At 49.4% G+C, this 17,443-nt stretch overlaps 1 protein-coding gene across 1 annotated transcript in view; it reads right to left on the bottom strand.

Annotated features, from left to right (window-relative positions):
• Positions 1 to 17,443, bottom strand: part of Dnah1 (dynein axonemal heavy chain 1) — a 71,101-nt gene that overhangs the window by 18,974 nt on the left and 34,684 nt on the right. The window contains exons 29-47 of the mRNA XM_048355886.1: positions 17,297 to 17,402; positions 16,448 to 16,561; positions 15,750 to 15,899; positions 14,562 to 14,648; positions 14,279 to 14,465; positions 13,060 to 13,151; positions 12,721 to 12,875; positions 10,353 to 10,530; positions 9,330 to 9,524; positions 9,122 to 9,241; positions 8,718 to 8,876; positions 8,513 to 8,620; positions 7,328 to 7,468; positions 7,070 to 7,230; positions 6,469 to 6,626; positions 6,010 to 6,183; positions 5,228 to 5,266; positions 1,854 to 2,032; positions 660 to 890 (exon numbers count right to left, since the gene is read on the bottom strand). Of these exons, the coding sequence (XP_048211843.1) occupies positions 660 to 890; positions 1,854 to 2,032; positions 5,228 to 5,266; positions 6,010 to 6,183; positions 6,469 to 6,626; positions 7,070 to 7,230; positions 7,328 to 7,468; positions 8,513 to 8,620; positions 8,718 to 8,876; positions 9,122 to 9,241; positions 9,330 to 9,524; positions 10,353 to 10,530; positions 12,721 to 12,875; positions 13,060 to 13,151; positions 14,279 to 14,465; positions 14,562 to 14,648; positions 15,750 to 15,899; positions 16,448 to 16,561; positions 17,297 to 17,402 (2,734 nt within the window). The remainder of the gene's footprint in view (positions 1 to 659; positions 891 to 1,853; positions 2,033 to 5,227; positions 5,267 to 6,009; positions 6,184 to 6,468; positions 6,627 to 7,069; positions 7,231 to 7,327; positions 7,469 to 8,512; positions 8,621 to 8,717; positions 8,877 to 9,121; positions 9,242 to 9,329; positions 9,525 to 10,352; positions 10,531 to 12,720; positions 12,876 to 13,059; positions 13,152 to 14,278; positions 14,466 to 14,561; positions 14,649 to 15,749; positions 15,900 to 16,447; positions 16,562 to 17,296; positions 17,403 to 17,443) is intronic.

The raw sequence follows: 17,443 nt of genomic DNA on the forward strand, positions 1-17,443 counted from the left end.
CCACCAAAAAGCTGGAGTGGTGGCTCAAGTAGTAGAGCACCAGTCTTCCAGTCTTAAGTAGAAAAAGCTAAGGGACAGTAAATAGTCCTTGAGTTCAAATCCTAGGACCAGCATAAAAAAAGAAAGCCCTACTTATGAAAATGGAATCCCTCTGTACATCAGCTTTTTTATAATAAGAAAAATATTAAAATTAAAAAGAAAGAAGGAAGAAATGGGGAAAAGGAAAGAAGGAAAGAAGGAACAGAAGGAGGGAGGGAGGAAAGAAGGAAGGAAAGAAAGAACTCCAGGCCTTAGGGTCAGGAGTGACACCTTCAGGGCTCCTGAAAGGCTCACCAGGTTGCACAGATCCTGGGACCCTAGGAAAAATCCTTGGGAATTATGAGAGGACACTTGAGGAACAAAATAATCAAGGAACCCATTGCAGCCATGTACCTCTGAGGCCACAAAGTCTTCATTGCTCTCTATGAGTGGGAATGGTTATACCTCAAGTGGGCTTGGTGTGTCACTGTCTCAGGTGAACCCCAGGCTTATTCTCCGACAGGCTGAGCAGTGCCTTGGATCACTGTCCTGACCTTCTGCTCTGGTGTGGTGATCTGTTAGTAGGGTCCTGGGGCCCAGGAGGCAGACTAAAAAGAACCTACCATCCATGAACCCCTCACCTTACTCTCACTGGTGATGAGCTCATAGGACTTCACGTCTGCGCCTGGTGACATGAAGTCCCCATACAGAATGGGCTGGAAGGGGCAGACCTTGTTGAAGGGCACCTCCCACTGCTCCATGCGGCTCTCGAGAAGATTGTCGAACCAGGTACGATCTTCCTCATTCACCAGTCGGTCACGGAATACACGGCAGTTCTCATGATACCACAGTCTCAGCAGCTGCACTTTGTCCTGAGGGCACCCCCGAATCAGTCTCACATCCTCAGGCATCTTTCAAAGTACCCAGGGGGAATGAGGTGTATAGGAGCCCAAGTCCTTGGATTCCTGCCTGGGCCAGACTCCCCAATAAGCCAATCAGGGCCATGTGCAAGGGCTTCTGGGAAGTATGTCTACCAACTGACTGAAAGTGGACTTTACCTCCAGCTCTAGCACCACTGAGCCAATCATAGCCCCCGCCAGCATGTAGAGATTCACTTGCTGGTTATCACTGCCTCAGAGTCATCACTTTCCTCTCTTTCAGCTCCTGAGACTCCAAGCCCAGAAGAAGTCCTGATTTTTCCTTCCACCTTCCTGACACTCCACATCTACCTATGCAGAAATCCCTGTCAATCTCTTTTAGAATCTGCTCCTCTGTTTTTGTCTCTGTTACTCCCTCTGCCCTAGCTTCTCTGCCTCTCCCTGGGTGACTAGACCACCTTTGGGAGGCCCCAGGCTTTTCTTTTCACCCCTTTGCTATGAACTGGGCAGGCCCAGGGTCTGATTCTGTTTTGTCCCCCAGAATCCTCAGGCTGTACAGACATTGTCTGACTAGGCAGTGGCTCTATATGGTTCCCAGCAATCTTTAGGAAGAAAGTGAAGCTACACACTGGACAGTGTCTGAAGACACCTTGTTTGCTTACTTCCACAAGGCTATCACAAATATACTAGTTCAAACACTCACTTTCTTACTTGTCCTGGCTCCTTCTTTTGTACAATCCCTCTGTCAAGGCCACTACTCCAGGCATGAGTTTGGCCCACAAGATAGGGCTCAATGCACAACTGAAGGTGCCCTCAAGAGCCCTAGGCTCTTCTTTATGGCCTGGCTCATCAGGGCCAGAGGGTGTTTGGTTGGTCAGGAAGGCCTAAAACTGGGGAACCCAGGGAAGGTGACAAAGGCAGGATGGACACTTGGGAGATGGCCTGCTGGATCCTCACCTCAACTTTGGCTGGGTCGGCCATGAGTATGCCCTGGAAGACCTTGGAGAGGTCTCTCAAGTTGAAGGTATAGTGGGACTTTGCTGGAGTGGGCAGCAACTGGGAGGTGATGGTGGCATACACCATGATGGTAGCTTCCACGAGGGGCTCTGTGAGATTAGCGATATGGGGGGCTCCAGCTGTGGGGACAGGAGAATGGCCTGGGTCACCTTACACAAGTTCTGCCCTCCCTGTGCTAAGTTCTCCTCAAGATTCCTTTCCCTGGTCTTGGGCTAGGATTCCACTCACTACTTAGCTCTATCTTAGATGCCTTCGTTGCGAGAAGATCTTCTTGATGCCTGCACCTCGGAGTAGGCATCTCCTGCTCTGAGCACTTTGCTTTTATGTCTTGCTACTGTGCACCAATGCTGAGATGCAGTCACAGAAATGTGGGCACTAGTGGGCTCAGTGCTGGGCAGACTCTTACTATCTTGCTTTATCAGACTGTGCTGAACATGCTAGCTCTGTACTCCACATGGGGAGGGGTCATTTGATCTGCACAGGCTTCAGGAGTATTTAATGGGAGGTGTGGAGTGACCTGGAGTCAGTCCAGGTAGACCTTCGGGGCTGGGAGCTGCTGCAACTTCCAGCCTGAATTTTATCAACAAACCCACTGGCTTGTCAAAAAATTATCCTATTCTTCGCTAGAAGCCAAAATTCTGTTAGGGGGAAATTGAGGTGGAAAAAGCCCTAGACATAAGAAAAAAGGCAAGGTAGTTCACACTTGTAATCCTAGCTATGTAGGAAACTGAGATGTGAGGATCAAGGTTTGAAGCCAGCTTTGGCAGACATATCTGAGACTTGTCTCTAATTAACTACTAAAAGCCACACATGGAGTTGTGACTTAAGTAGTAGAGTTCCAGGCTTGAGTGAAAATGCTTAGCAAGAACATAAAGCTGAGTTCAAGCCCTAGTACTGGTACAAAAAGAAGAAAAGAGAAGAAAAACTGGAAGGGGCAGGAGTAGGGCATTTATGAACATAGGTTTGTTTTGATGCCAGGCGTAGACACCGGGCATAGTATCTGCAGAGCAGACACTCCTCATCCTCAGCAAGCTGACATTCTTATCTTGGAGATAATGAGTAGGTCAATAAGTAAAAGAGATAATGATCAAGTAATGAGTGCCACATAGGAACTTGCCGCAGAAATAGAGGTTTGGAGAGTATCAGGGAGTATTGGGGGCAGTCCAGAAATTCTTGGGGTGGCATCATTGAAAAGGAGGACATGGAAGCCAAAGCCAAAGAAGTGACAGACAAGCTTGCACATAGCTGGGGGTGGGGGGTGTTTCAGGCAGAAAGCATAGCAAGGGCAAAGGACCACAGGTAAAACCATGACTGGGGAGCTAAAGATCAGTGAGGAGGGGCTGTGTGCAAGGAATGGAGACAAGAGAGGTGCTGAGGAGCGCAAGTAAAGTTTTGCCAGCCAGTCTTGGGACTTGGAGTTCTTGCCTAGATGAGACAATTGAGCAGAGGAGAACCAATGTCTTACAATTTTTTTTTCTTTCTTATCAGGCGTGCAGCTTGAACTCAGGGCATGGGAACTGTACCTGAGCTCTTTTGCTCAAGGCTAGTGCTCTACCACTTTGAGCTGCAGTGTCACTTCCAATTTTCTGGTGGTTAATTGGAGATAAGAGTCTCATGGACTTTCCTGCCCAGGCTGGCTTTGAACCGTGGTCCTCAGATCTCAGCCTCCTGAGTAGCTAGGATTATAGGTGTGAGCCACCAGTGCCCAGCCTACAAATTTTTTTTGAAACACAGCTAATTATATTGTTCAGGCTGGGCTCAAATTTATGGGCTCAACCTGTCCTTATACTTTAGCCTCATAAGTGGCTCAAATGGTAATTTATAGCATCATGCCTAGCTTGTTTTCATGTTTTAATGGATCCCTCTGGCAGCAAGTAGAAGATGGAGCATAGGCATGTGAAGGCAGAAGCCAAGAGACAAGGGAAGGGGCTGTTGTAACCACTGGTAAGCATAATCAGGGATAGCTTCTTCAAGGAGAACTATCAGATCTATTGGATGAGGTGAGGCATGAGAGGAAGAGGGAAAGAGAGGGATTGAAGATGACATCAAGATTCCTGTTTTGAGTACCTGGAAGGATGGAGCTGCCATCACCTGAGATGGGAAGACTGGGTGAGGCATCCAAGAGTTTGGATTTGGGTAGTCTGAGATGCCCAAGAGACACAGAAAGGTATGGAATTAGGCTTTCTGGACTAAGGTCTGGGCTGGATATGTGAACTTGGATGTTGTTGGCACAAAGATGGTTTTTACTACCAGAGGTAGGATGAGATTGTCTGAGGAGAGTGTAGTAGAGGCTGCAGGTAAAAGTGTCCAATAAGGAGCACCAGGGAGGGAGAAGGGCCTGGGAGAAACCATGAGAAGGAAAAGCTACTTGCAGAGCAAAGGAGGACTGAGATTTGATCATGTTATGGCCACTGGTGACAAGAACATTCTCAGTGGGCAGAGGAAGGTAGGAGAAGAGGCTGATGCTTGTGGAACATTTTTTTTTAAATTTTTAAGGAGTTTTGTTATCAAGGTAAGTGGAAAAGTGGGGTGATAGCCCAGGGTGAGTGGGAAGGTAGCTGGCTAAGACAAGGTTGTTTTGTTGTAGTTAAGATGGGAGAAATTGAGACTTATTCAAGTGCCAAGTAGCCCAGTAGAGCAGGGCATGCTGGGATTGGGGGCCCTGCTGTGGGTCTTGCCCTCCAGAGGAAAGCTTGGCCAGCTTCAGGAAGTCCATTCCCAGTCCAAGTGAAAGGACAAGGTCACAAGAGAAGCTGGATGAAAGTGTGGAGGCCCAAAGGAGCTCAAAGGTCTCCTTCAGTAAAGAGAAGGGGGGAAAGAGGTGGCTACAGATGACAAAGCCTAAAGTGGGCAGCTACACTGCAGTGATGACTGACAGATGAGAGTTGCACGAGGCTGCCACACAAGGTGTATTGACCATCACCTTTGTTTCCATGAGGAGTTGCATGTCTGCTCCTAGCACATGCTCCTTGCAGAAGGCTGGCTCTCCTTTGAGTTGTGGCTGTGGCTTTGTCCACAGGGTGGGGTTTTTTGGTCCCTTTTATCCACTTATCTTTCATTTCCTGAGAATTTACTATTAGTTGATACCCATGCAGGTACTGGAGGTCCGAATGATTATACAAATAGATCTGGGAACCTAGGATGACAGTTCTTGTCACCAGCCTTTGCGTTGGTACCTATGTGAGCCCAAGAAGCATCCACCATGGCCCCTGGTCCTAGCCTCAGCATACCTAACCATACCCAACCCTGGGGCTCCCTGTACAGGCCCCTCTCCCGTCTAGGCCCTCCCAGGCCTCTCCCCAAACCTTACTTACGCACAGGCTCTCGGTAACTTTTTTCTCCAAGGAGTCCATCTGGAGGGTTGAAGGAGAAAAATGGGAATCAGAATCAGAGGCCCCTTCCCTACACCTTGGCTAGCTATACTCAGATAGGAAGCTGTCCACCACCTTTCCATCCCTCCTTAGAACACTGTGTCCCACACTCCCAAGCTGAGTATGCAGGGAAGTCCTGGCTCATAGCCTAGGCTCAGGCCAAAGAAGGCCTAAGGTTCATCACTTACCACTTGGCATAGTGCAAAGTAGAGTTCCATGGTTAGAATGTGTTCTGGGTGAGAAGTGGGCTGGTGAGGAAGTAATATCCTAGGGTGGGCTTTTCCCAAGCCCCAGGAAGGCACCATGAGCATTTTGTCTATTCTGTTTTGGTGGCTTTCACTCAGGTTTCTGGGTAAACACTAACATGTACATGTATGTATGCATACAGGTGAATTCATGCACACACACACACACACACATATCTCACTGTTTCATTCTAGATATTCCATGTGCCATTATCTTACTTAATCCTCTACTTAGAGTGATAGGTATTCATATTCTCGCTCATTTTACAGATGAAGAAATTGGGGTCATAATGGCTCCTGAGCTTGGCAAAGGTAACAGCTGAGTATGGGGTGAAGCTGAGCTTGCAGTTAATTAAGTAAGCAGTCCTGCCACTTGGTCCTGTCCAGTGGACACCCAGCTGTCCTTGGTGTGGTACCTGGCGTAGGCTTCTGCCTTGGACCATAGTTTCTCTTATCCACCTCCCTCCCCCACCAACTCACTCATCCAACATCCCAGGATGGTAGAGAAGATGCGTGTCTGGCTGACCTCATCCATCTCAGTGAAGGACAAGTAGTTGAAGTGACGTGTCAGCCTTGCAGTTATGGCATTCCGGCCTCCCCCTGGAGGGCCCATGGCACAGACAAAGTTGATGTCCACCAACTTCTTGAAGGCTCCTGAGTGGGGGCAGGAAGTCAGGAAGGGCCCTGCCCAGGACTGCATTATGATTTTTGTGGGCTTTCTTCCCCATGAAAATATATATGAATTAAAAAGGATAATTTCTAACAGCATTGGTATAATAACAAATATGTTCAGACATAAAAATTTTCTTTGGTCTAAAATTTCATTGTCTCCAATTTTAAAAGAAGTTAAAACATTTTTGTGGGCCCCTAAACATGTTGTATGACCCTTAACTCTACTGTACTCTTGCCCAACACACAGCAGCCCAGGCTGGTACACACCGATGATCTTGCGGTCGTACCAGCCACTGTGGTCCATCCACTGGCGCAACAGCTCAATGGGTGGCTGTGCTCCATACGTCTCCAGGGCTGGCATGTTTAGGTCATCAATGAAGAAAATAAAGTTGCGCCCAAGGGGTGGCCCGAATACACCTTTCCGCCTGCAAAAGGGGTTAAGTGAGCCCAGTACCCATAGGCACCAGGCCCTCCAAGAATCCAGACGACAATGCCTCACTAAAAGTTAGCCTCTTCCAGATTTCCAGACCTCATGTTTAGTCTTCTGTCTTGTTCTGAACATTATGGAACATCAGGGACTGGTTGATCTGTGTGTGAGCTCCCTTAAAGGAGTCTTGCCCCCAGGCAAGTGGATACTAGGCATCTCCCAGACAGGAACCTAGCCTTACTCAAGTGCCCACCTCAGGCTAAGTGCCCACTGGAAGGCTCTGAAGGAATCTGGACAGAGGGAGAGCTCTGGAAAAGTCTGTGAGGGAACCCAGTGTCCCTTGAGGAGCCCTTAGCTCCCAACAGGAGGCTCCTGTCAAACCCAGAGAATCATTCAATAGAGCGCTGACTACAACTGAGGAATTAACAAAGAATTTCCTGCCTCTTGTCCAGCTTGCTGTCGATGAGGTCCTGGGTCTGGTTAGCTGAAGTGCGGGCTGAGAAGGTAAGGAAATGGCTGATGTACTCTAAAGGTAGGTTCTTGAGAAGCTTGTCGGAAATGGTCATAGTCTTCCCTGTGCCTGTTGGCCCAATGCACAGCACCTGGGGGAGTGGAGATTGGGCAGTCATGCACAGAGAGAGCTGCCACTTCATTGATGTGGGAGGCCCCAGCTTGGGCTGGCACAGTAGGGGCACTCACAGGCTTTCGGTTGGTCAGCAGCATGCCCAGCAAATAGGACATCTGCACAGTGTCCATGGTGGGCACAATGATGTTGGAGTAGCTGGTATCTGGTATCATGGTGAATGGAGCTGAGGAGTCCATCCACTTCACCCAGGAAACCTGGAACCACAGCTGGCTCAGGGTGTGTCTGAAACCCCTTCCCACCCCACTCCTGGCTGCTATCTTCCTGTCAAGTGCAATAGGAGGACAAAAAATTATGTTCCTGAGCCTTGCTAAGAAGGCCCAAAGAGGGGTTGCTTCTGACAGAAATAGAAACTTCTATGCCCTGATCTCTGCGTAAGGTAGGTGACTCACAGCATAAACCACTGGAATGGAGGAACTCTGAATCCAGCTGGGCAGGTAGGAGCTCCCTTCCTGGAGCTGTCAAAGTGACAGCTTTCCTCTACACAGACATCTTAGGTTGAGGATACCCTAGGGACTGCCATCCTTAGGTCTCTTCAAAAAGGCAATGCTCTGGGAATTAGACAGCCCCAAATGCAAAGGTGCTTGTTTAGTCTCAGGATAACCAATGAGTATGAGGTGAGAACAAAGAGTATTGGCATCTGAGGATGCTGAAGGCCACCTGGCTCCGTCTCCCCACCATCCCTGCCTCCATGAATCCCTTCATCCATAGCCCTAATCCAACTTGCAGATTTCCCTCAATGGTCTATGGTCCAACCAACATGTTCAACTGGGGACGTTTCTAATTGTTAGACCCAAATGTGTCCTGCAAGCCTCTAGTGAGACCTTGCAAAAGTGTAAGGTCTCTACAGACCCTCTCTGCCCCTTCTTCACCAGGTCTGGGATCCTGACATTGGAATAATATGGGCTGATAATAGGGATGGCTCCCTGGGCCCCCAGGAGCTCATTTCCTGGGAAAATGGTGATATTAAGTAGAACAGAGGTAGCCAGCTCTTGGGATCAGCATCAGCTGCAGTGCATGCAGTTGAAAAGGGAGGCACTCTGATGTCTCTTAGCCCAAGGTTCAAGTTCAACTCCACTACTAACTATTTTGGGCCTCAATTACTACTCAGAAGGCTATGAGAATCCATAAGACCCAGTAGTCATCAATGCAGCTTTCTCTTAGTGGCTATTATTCATCATTAATAGCTACCACCCAGTGAAATCCTGCTCATCTTGATCTCTGGACAGGCCTGTGGCTACCTGCTTGTTTTCCTCCTCATCTTCATCATCATCTTCAACACTACTGATCCCAGCATCCTCTAGCCTGTAATCGAATACCAGCCCACCTTCAGGGAAGTGTAGAGTCAGCTGCCAGGAACCAGGAAGAAAAGCAGATTGTGAGGCCTGAAGCAAGGCCTTGCTTCTAGCCCCTAGTGGATCAGGTATGGGGACTCCTCCCTTTCACCTTTTCATTCTTCATCTTCATCTTTAGCCAGCGGCTGAAGTACAAGCGGCTGTTGCTGTCTCCAGTGGCTCCTACACTCCAGATCAGGGAGAAGATGAACCAGGGCTCGATCAGCTCTGGGATGCGACTCAGTTTTTCAGAGGGAATCTTCCTGAAGTCCTGAGGACAGAGGGAGCAGAATCTGGCTAACTGAAAACAGTAATGGGTGGCCTGAGGTGGTGGGGAGGGGGCATGTCATGGCTTTGTTTCTCCACAGCACATTGGATGGGGTGGTCTCACACTGAGCCAATCCAACTCCTTTTCCTGAAAGCAGAACTTGGGATTCAGAATCCTCAGGTAGGCCAGATAAGTAGGGTAGGAGGCAAGATGGACTAGGTATCCTAAACCACTGGTAAGGGCTATACCTCTCTAGGCAGAAAGGGCTTGAAGAAACAGTCAAGCAGCTTGAGGAGGCTTGTGGTTAGATTGCTGTTGGTTGAGGTGATCACCTCCTTCACCGAGGACCGAACAAAGTCGATGGAATCCTGAAGAGAGCAAGCACTTAGTTCTCATAGCTTGAGGCCACAGTCCCTGATGCTTTCTCAGGCTGGGCATGTCTGTAGCCTTGTTTACCTCCAGAAATCTGACAAAGAGGTCCTTCAACTGCTCCTTGTAGGGCTTCAGCAAGGCAGGAATAGTCCTTAGCCAACATTCAACAAAGGGCATGAGCCCTAAGATACTGGGCTCCAGGTACACCATGCCACAGCGTGACACTGTGGCTGGGGAGGCCACTGCCAGATCCTGCACCTCAAACATCATGGTCATTGCCTGGTGGTAAGAAGAAATATGTGACAGGGCCAGCTGCTAGCCCCTGGAGACCGAGGAATGGCCATGGGGAAAGGCTGGTGATCTGGCCAGAAGGATCTGTGGGCAGGCTGTGGAGTTAGGGCAGGACTTGGGGGAGGGGTGCTCAGGACCCCTGGGGACCTCAGCTGATAATGTTCCCTTCCTGGAGCCCAAAACGGGAACCAAAGTTGGGAGATTTCTGGGTTTTTCTGGCTAGCATGGGATCCCTAGAATTCTGATGAATCAGGCATGAGCACTGTGTTCCAGGCTTCCCCCACTCTTCCAAATGACTTCCAAGTGCTCCCGAGAGATCAGCTAAGCACACACTTTGTGAATTGCTCTTGTGCCCACGCCATAGTTCTTACATATGAGGCAAGTGTCTGTAGCCAAATCTGTGTCACTTGCCCAAAGATTCTGGGCCCAAGACTGGGTGGACTTATGGCCCAGATTGGGCCGATATGGCTGGAAGTATGCCGAGGGAAGAATCAGCTAGGGAACAGTAGGACAGTCATACTGACCCTGGGTCATAGCATCATGGGAAGAGGTAGGCTCAAAATATAGCACTGACTGGCTGCATAGCACATGGCCAAGGTCATGGAGTTCAAGGGCAGGGAGAGGTGCTGGGAGTCAAGTCTGAGCTCCTGACAGGTGGCAAGTTCCTGGGTGAGTGGTGGTAATGGTAGTAGTGATGGCCTGAGATATGGCTTGTGGCCCCAGGAGGCAAGGGTAGAGTGGGACTAAACCTTGTCCCACTGCATGTCAGGGCCCACCTTGCTGGTAAAAGAGTGGTGGGAATACAAGTGAGTGTACCTCTGTGAGCTTGATGATCTCCCCAGAGCTGAGGCACAACTTCTTATTGTCATCCAGCACTGTGTTCATGTTCTCGATCCAGACAGCATCCACAGGCCCATCAAACATGTACCACTTCTTGTTGGTGTCAGAGGCAATGGCCCCCGCCCGGATGAGGGAGGAGAAGATCCCATCTGTCCTGCAGTCACCAGGAGGACAGGGCTAGAGGCACCAGCGTGGCACACAGCTGGCTCCCAGGAAAACCTGGTTGCTCAACTAGCTCTAACCTTCTTTTATAATTCTTTTAGTATTTTTGTTCATTAAAAAATTATAGCAAGACTGCAATCCTAGCTACTCAGGAGGCTGAGGTCTGAGGATGGCAGTTCAAAGCCAGCCTGGGAAGTAAAGTCCCTGTCAGACCCTTTTTGTTGTTGTTGTTGTTGTTGTTTTACCAGTCTTGGGGCTTGAACTCAGGGCTTGGGCACTGTCTCTGAGCTTCTTTTGTTCAAGGCTAGCCCTCTACCACTTGAGCCACAGCATCACTTCCAGCTTTTTCTGAATCAAACCCAGGATTTCATGCATGCAAGGCAAGTTCTCTATTACCAAGCCACATTCCTAGCCCCGTGTGAGACTGTTATCTACAACTAATCACTAAAAAAAAAACAGGGTGTGTAGGGCTGGGAATAGGGCTTAGTGATAAAGTGCTTGCCTCGTATACATGAAGCCTTGGGTTCGATGCCTCAGCACCACGTATATATATAGAAAAGCCAGAAGGGGCGCTATGGCTCAAGTGGTAGAGTGCTAGCCTTGAGCACAAAGAGGTTCAGGGACAGAGCCCAGGTCATGAGTTCAAGCCTCACAACCAATAACAAGAGCTAGGTGTTCGGTGGCTCATATTTTATATCCTAGCTACTGAGGAAGCTGAGATGGAAGATTGAGGATTGAAGCTAGACTGAGCAGGAAAGCCCATGAGCTTTTTTTTTTTTTTTTTTGCCAGTCCTGGGGCTTGAACTCAGGGCCTGGGCACTGTTCCTGAGCTTCTTTTGCTCAAGGCTAGCACTCTACCACTTGAGCCACAGCACCACTTCTGCCTTCTTCTGTTTATGTGGTGCTAAGGAATCAAACCCAGGGCTTCGTGTATGTGAAGCAAGCATTCTACCACTAGGCTATATTCCCAGCTGCCATGAGATTCTTAACTCTAATTAGCCACCAAAAAGCTGGAAGTAGAGCTATGGCTCAAGCTAGAGAAAAAGCCAATGGTCCTGAGTTCAAAAAATTCTAAATGAGACTTTTTTTGTTTAACCCAGTATAACAGAAAGATGTTTGTAATCAATCCCCTTTCTTGCCGAATCCCCATGGAGGTCACAGTAAAGGAAGATAAATGGTGGGAAAAAAGGCAGGAGAAGAAGCAAAGCAGAGATGGAGGCCCATGTCAATCTTGGGGGTAGAAAGATCCAGAGCAGAGCCAGTCCTGCCACAGAGCCCAGGAAGGCTCACAATTCAGAGGCTCCATATGCCAGGGAAGGGAGCACTAGGGTAAGAAAGAGTCTCTACTTGGCTAAACTTTAGCTCCTGAATCTTCTCCCAGGTCCATCTGCACAGCCTCATAAAATGCAGTTTGGGCAAAGGCCTATTGCATCAGCATAGCCAGAATCTCTCACTCTGGATACCTGATCCATCTTGCTATCTGACAAGATCCTTCATTGTCCATCTCCTCTCCAAGTGAGGTCTGACAACCTGGCTTATCTTCAGCAAGAGTCCTGTGAGGTCAGTTTAGCCAAAATCTCCCTCACCCATGATGTGTACATTTAGTAAGTGTCTCATCTCCTAGTATCTCCAGCCTGACCCTCAGCTGTACATTTTCATTTGTCTATATTGCATTCAGAATGCAGCTCACTCTATCCCTCATGATAGTGTCTTTGTACTTTTGGTAATGGTCCTGGGCTTGCAGAATACTGGAGCCAAGCAGGTATTCCAAGAGGGAGGCAGTAGACTCCTTCAGAACAGCTCCAGAGAAGTCTCTTCCGGTGACCCTTCTTCTGGCTCAATGCACTTTGCCTAAAATGCACATTCTAAGGTAGAAATAGAAGCCCTGTGGGGGACCACCAGCTTCTTCTGGGGGTTAATGGCAAATACCATTTACTGAGTGCATACTATGTGCCAGATGCTTTCCTTAAGCTCATTTTCTCCCTACTATGATAACAATGCCATTATTAGTCTCACTGTGCAGACGAGTAAACAAAAAATGATGGCAGAGGTGCTTAGGAGGAAATGGAAAGGTGGTTAGAACTCCTGGTTTGGGGCTGAACGCCCCATCTGCCATTGAGGGGTGAAGCTGGGGTAGCATGGCCTCCAGAGTCCTACAGAGGAGAGGACTGGGGTCACTCACCACTCATGGGTGAGCAGGTCAAACTCTCCATACAGCTGGCCCATGGTGATGGACTTGGGGTTGAGCACATAGTAGTTGACGGCCTCATATACACCTCCACTGATGGATGGCTGACCTTTCAGCATCGTCATAGCAGATGCCAGAACCCTGTAACACTAAGCAGACATCACCACAGTGAGTCTCTTGGCTTCCTAGAGAGCAGGACTAGAGTGCACTAGGAAATGGGAGGGGCACTGTAGAGGCCTAGAGGATATAAATGGAGGCAAATGTCCTTGTTGAGTTTGCAACCCCTCTGACCCACTGTCCAGGCACTGGGGTGGCCTGGATTGTTTTACTCACGTTACTTTTGCCAGAGCCTGCGGGCCCCACAAGCATGAGGCCGTGCCTCACCACCGTGGTCTCATAGAGCTGGATGCACTTAGTCAGGAAACCTGGGGAACATGATAGGGGAACCCAGCAGTCAGAGCATGGGCTTCAGTCCTGGCTCTGACCTTAGCTTTTGTGACTTCCGGTGAGTCACTTCATTCCCTCATCCTGTTTTCTCATAGCACCTATCTTATAGGAAGGGGCAGATAAAGCTCTAAGCATAGAGCCTGGCATAGAGTAGGAACTGTGGATGCCAGATATTGTTCATATTTTGACTATCACTCCCTAATATCTTCTGGTCAGATGATCAGCCATTATAGGCTCTGGAATTGTCAGTCCCAAGGCTACAGTCTATCCTGCTGAGAGCACCAGAGTCAGTGCTGGCCAATATGGTGTAAAATCCTAGTCAGGCAGGAGCTATAGAGGAAGCTATAGAGGCACAAGCAGAGAGCCAGGTCCACATAAAAAGGTAATGGGAGCATTGCTTTGGCATGAGGGGTGGGGAGTCATAGCTCTGGCACTAAAGGCCTGCTTTGCTCTCTCAGTTAACCAAGAAGAGCAGAGCTAAGCTATACCTTGAGGGAGAGGAATTTGAAGTTTTATTGAACAAGTGTGTTCAGCCTACGCATAAGAGTGGGCCAGTGAAGGGAGCAATAAAGTCACATACAGAATGGGAGAGTAATGGAGGACTCCAGGGGAGATGCCCTGTAGGGCTGAGCACACCAACTGCTCAGGCCCCAGAGGAAGGCTCTGTATGGTCAAAGTAACTGCCATGAGTATTCCCACTGGGAGGAGTTGGGTGCAGCTGTGTCAGGGAATTATGGGGAATGAGAGTTCAAGCTGCAAAGATATGCAGTGGCTGGGTCTAGGCCATCAGCACCTGAGCAGGGGAGGACAAGGAGATGACCCCTCACCAGTAAGGAAGAAGCTGAACCTGATGACACAAGGCTTGAGAGAGGACCAAGGACTGAGGCTGCTCCTCACATGAGACGGAAGCCTTGAACTGTAAGATCTTCCTGTCATCTGGTGGGTTCCAGTAGTGACAGGAACAGGGGCATACTTGGCCATGTATTAGGGACCCTGAAACTGGTGTATCCTATCCTTGTCTCCCATCCTGGATTCCAAGGTCACTGAAGCCAGCCCCTGCTCAGATATCTATGGGACTGAAGGAGGGCAGGGACCAGAGGCTCACCCTCCACATCCTTGAGGTTGTACTTCTCACAGGCCTGACGGATAGCTTTGTCCAGGATTCCATAGTCAGTGTCCTCCTCCTTGATGGTGGGGAACAGGTCAGATACTATCCCCGCAAAGAGCTTGAGGTCTTCCTGCAGGAACTTGGGCACATTCACGTCCTGGATTGCTCGGAGGCAGATCAGCTCCTGCAGCAGGTGCCAGGCTTAGGCTTTGGGGTGGCAAGCAGGGTGTCTCTGGCCAACCCAAGCCCTTCTGGAGCCTTCTTTCTAGATGAAACTCACTTCATTCATGTTGGGATTTTCTCGCTTGAGGTTCCCAGCAGCTGAGATCACGGTCTTCACAGCTCTCATCCCGAAGTCATAGTGATCCTATTGATCCCATACAGGAGGAGCCTTGGGTAAGCACTGTCTCTCTGGGGGTTCTGCCTCCCACCTGGAAACTGGCCACTCCTCATCACCCAGCTATCACTGTGAAATGCCACTCCCTGCAGGACCTCTGTGACTCCACACCTGCATGCTCAGTCTGGGCTGCTTGTCCCTCCTTTGGGATTCTCTGGTACCCTCCACCTTAGTATCCCAATGGTCCTCAGGTAGGATTGGAATCTGCATCCCTTCTTGAGTTGTCTTGGTTATGGATAAATCCCTGGAGTCCTAGCACAGTGCTAAGGACCGGGAGGTATCAAGTTGTACTGAAACAGTGAATGAGGGAGATTTGCATCTGCACAGTGAACAGCTTGCCTTCCATGGCCCTTGAGCTTTTTCTCCTAACATTCTCTACAACAACTTTCAAGAGCCAACTTTTGGGCTACACCACTGTTTCTTCTTGCTGGCTCTTTTTGTATATTGGGTGATGAAGATGAGGGAGAATGCTCAAATAAGATTAAGGTACATTGTGTGCGTATATGGTCATGTCAAAATGAACAACCATCCCAATACCACTGATTCAAAGAAAAAACATGAGAGAAAGAAAAAAAAAGCAGACTATGTGGGGGTGCTGGTCTGCTCCAGGTCCATGTGAACACCGTGAGCCTGGCCAGGTTCTTAGCTACTTAGGACACGAGTGTCCTCGGCTAAGAAACCAGAATGTGTGGGCTGGGGATATAGCCTAGTGGCAAGAGTGCCTGCCTCGGATACACGAGGCCCTAGGTTCGATTCTCCAGCACCACATATACAGAAAACGGCCAGAAGCAGCGCTGTGGCTCAAGTGGCAGAGTGCTAGCCTTGAGCGGGAAGAAGCCAGGGACAGTGCTCAGGCCCTGAGTCCAAGGCCCAGGACTGGCCAAAAAAAAAAAAAGAAACCGGAATGTAATACCAATCATGAAGGGTTGTTGGGAAGAATCAGTAAGATTCTTCTAGCTGTAAAGCAGCTAGCACAGAGCTGAGTGCTCAGAACAAAGTGGATCTGAAGCAATTCTGGAGGCTGGGCACAGATGGCAATGCTCAGATTTTAGAAGCTGAAGGGGACCTCACCTGGGAACTAAGTTGCTCAGAGGACAACTTGAAGGTTGTTGTGATCTTCTTAGCTAGCACATTAGCTTCGTTGAAGCCAAAGGAGTAGAGTGAGATCTCAGCAATCATGGCATAATCTGGGACCATCATGGCCACAGGCCGGAAGAGTGCCTGAGCATATGAAACATGTGCAAATGGTACGAAGACCTCACCACAACCCCTATACCTCCTTCTCCCTAGGTACCACCTAACTCACTGAATTGTCTGGTCCTCAAAAGACAGCCTTACCTGACTTTCCTCCTCAGCTAATCCTGGGACTTCCCTCTGTATATACCTGCCATGGCTGAGGTTTTCCCTTCCTATGGCCAGACACCTCTGACCATGAGAAACAGGTCTTGTGTATTAATCTGAACTCTTCCTCCCCTCCCCCCGCCCCAATTCCCAGGAGATGGCCCCTCTGGGCTCCTGTCTTCCCATTATCCTCACAGGTCCAGCCTATCCACTACTATCAGATGAATCACTATACTCAGGCAGCCCAGACTTCTCCCATGCCTTAAGAACAAAGTGAGATGGCCTTAGGACCCTTGAACAGGAGTGCTGCCATAGGAAATCACAGTTTCTGATGCCTGGCAGCTGTCTATTTTTGAACCAGTGATTTTATATCTTGGAGCCCAGACTGGAGCTCTGATGCCTTCTGGCCAGCTTGGGCCTGAACTTGCCTTCAAATTGTCAGGAAGCTCTGTGCGGCCAGCATATCCTGGGTTCATGGTGATAAAAACTGCACAGGATGGTACAAGTGGGATCTCAACACCCTCAAACATGAAACGCTCTACCTGTGATGGGAGTAAGAAGATTGATTCACTTAGGGCATGGGGTGCCTGGCCCTCTTTCTTCCTCTAGATGGGTCTCCTCATCTTCTGTCTGTGCCTCTTTTGGCAATAGCTGGTCAGATGGGAGTGGATGCTGATCATGGGGTGGATCCTTTCTTCAAACCTGGACTAAGATCTCAGGTCCCAGTGACTATCCAGTGTCTCCCAGGTTGTGATTTCAGTTGCTGCTTCCCACTCCCTCCATCCCAGTTGCTGACACTGATCTCCCCAGAGTTATCCAAACTCACCCCTGACCACCACCCAGGGCCCAACTTTGTAGGGTAGGGGCAGTTACCTGTCAGTCTCTAGCTCTTGTTCCCAGCATAAGATCCCTAGTCAACCTGATTATGACTGGAGGGAGAACCAATGCCTTGGGCTTTCCGTAAGAGTTGGGATGTCAGAAGGGATCCCTGTACTTGCCACAGGTCTGGAAGCAGCCCAGACCAGAGGAAGGATTGTGAGTCTTTCTGATTGGTTAAAAAAGCCCTTTCGACATAGCTCTGCCAGGGGAGGAGGGCAGATAGTGTCACACCCCTGGGGGATGAGAAAGGCGGGCCCAAGGAAGGCCTAAGTGCCTAGCTTGCCCTGGCAGTATGGATGCTGCAGGGTAGCAGGGGTAGTGCAGTCGGGAAGGGATAGCATGTCAGTGTATTTGGGGTGGGGGAGTGTATTTGGGGTGGGGGAGTGCCCCAGGCTCACTCGCTGTTGCTGTGCCTTCTGGATGGTGGTGATCTGCTGTGCCACCACTGACAGCACCTCAATGTCAATACGATTGAACTCATCGAAGCAGGCCCAGGCCCCAGCACTGAAAGAGGCCAGAATATGGGTGGGGCACCTGTGCTCAGA

The sequence above is a fragment of the Perognathus longimembris genome, chromosome 10, assembly GCF_023159225.1.
Source record: "Perognathus longimembris pacificus isolate PPM17 chromosome 10, ASM2315922v1, whole genome shotgun sequence".
Lineage (NCBI taxonomy): Eukaryota > Metazoa > Chordata > Mammalia > Rodentia > Heteromyidae > Perognathus > Perognathus longimembris.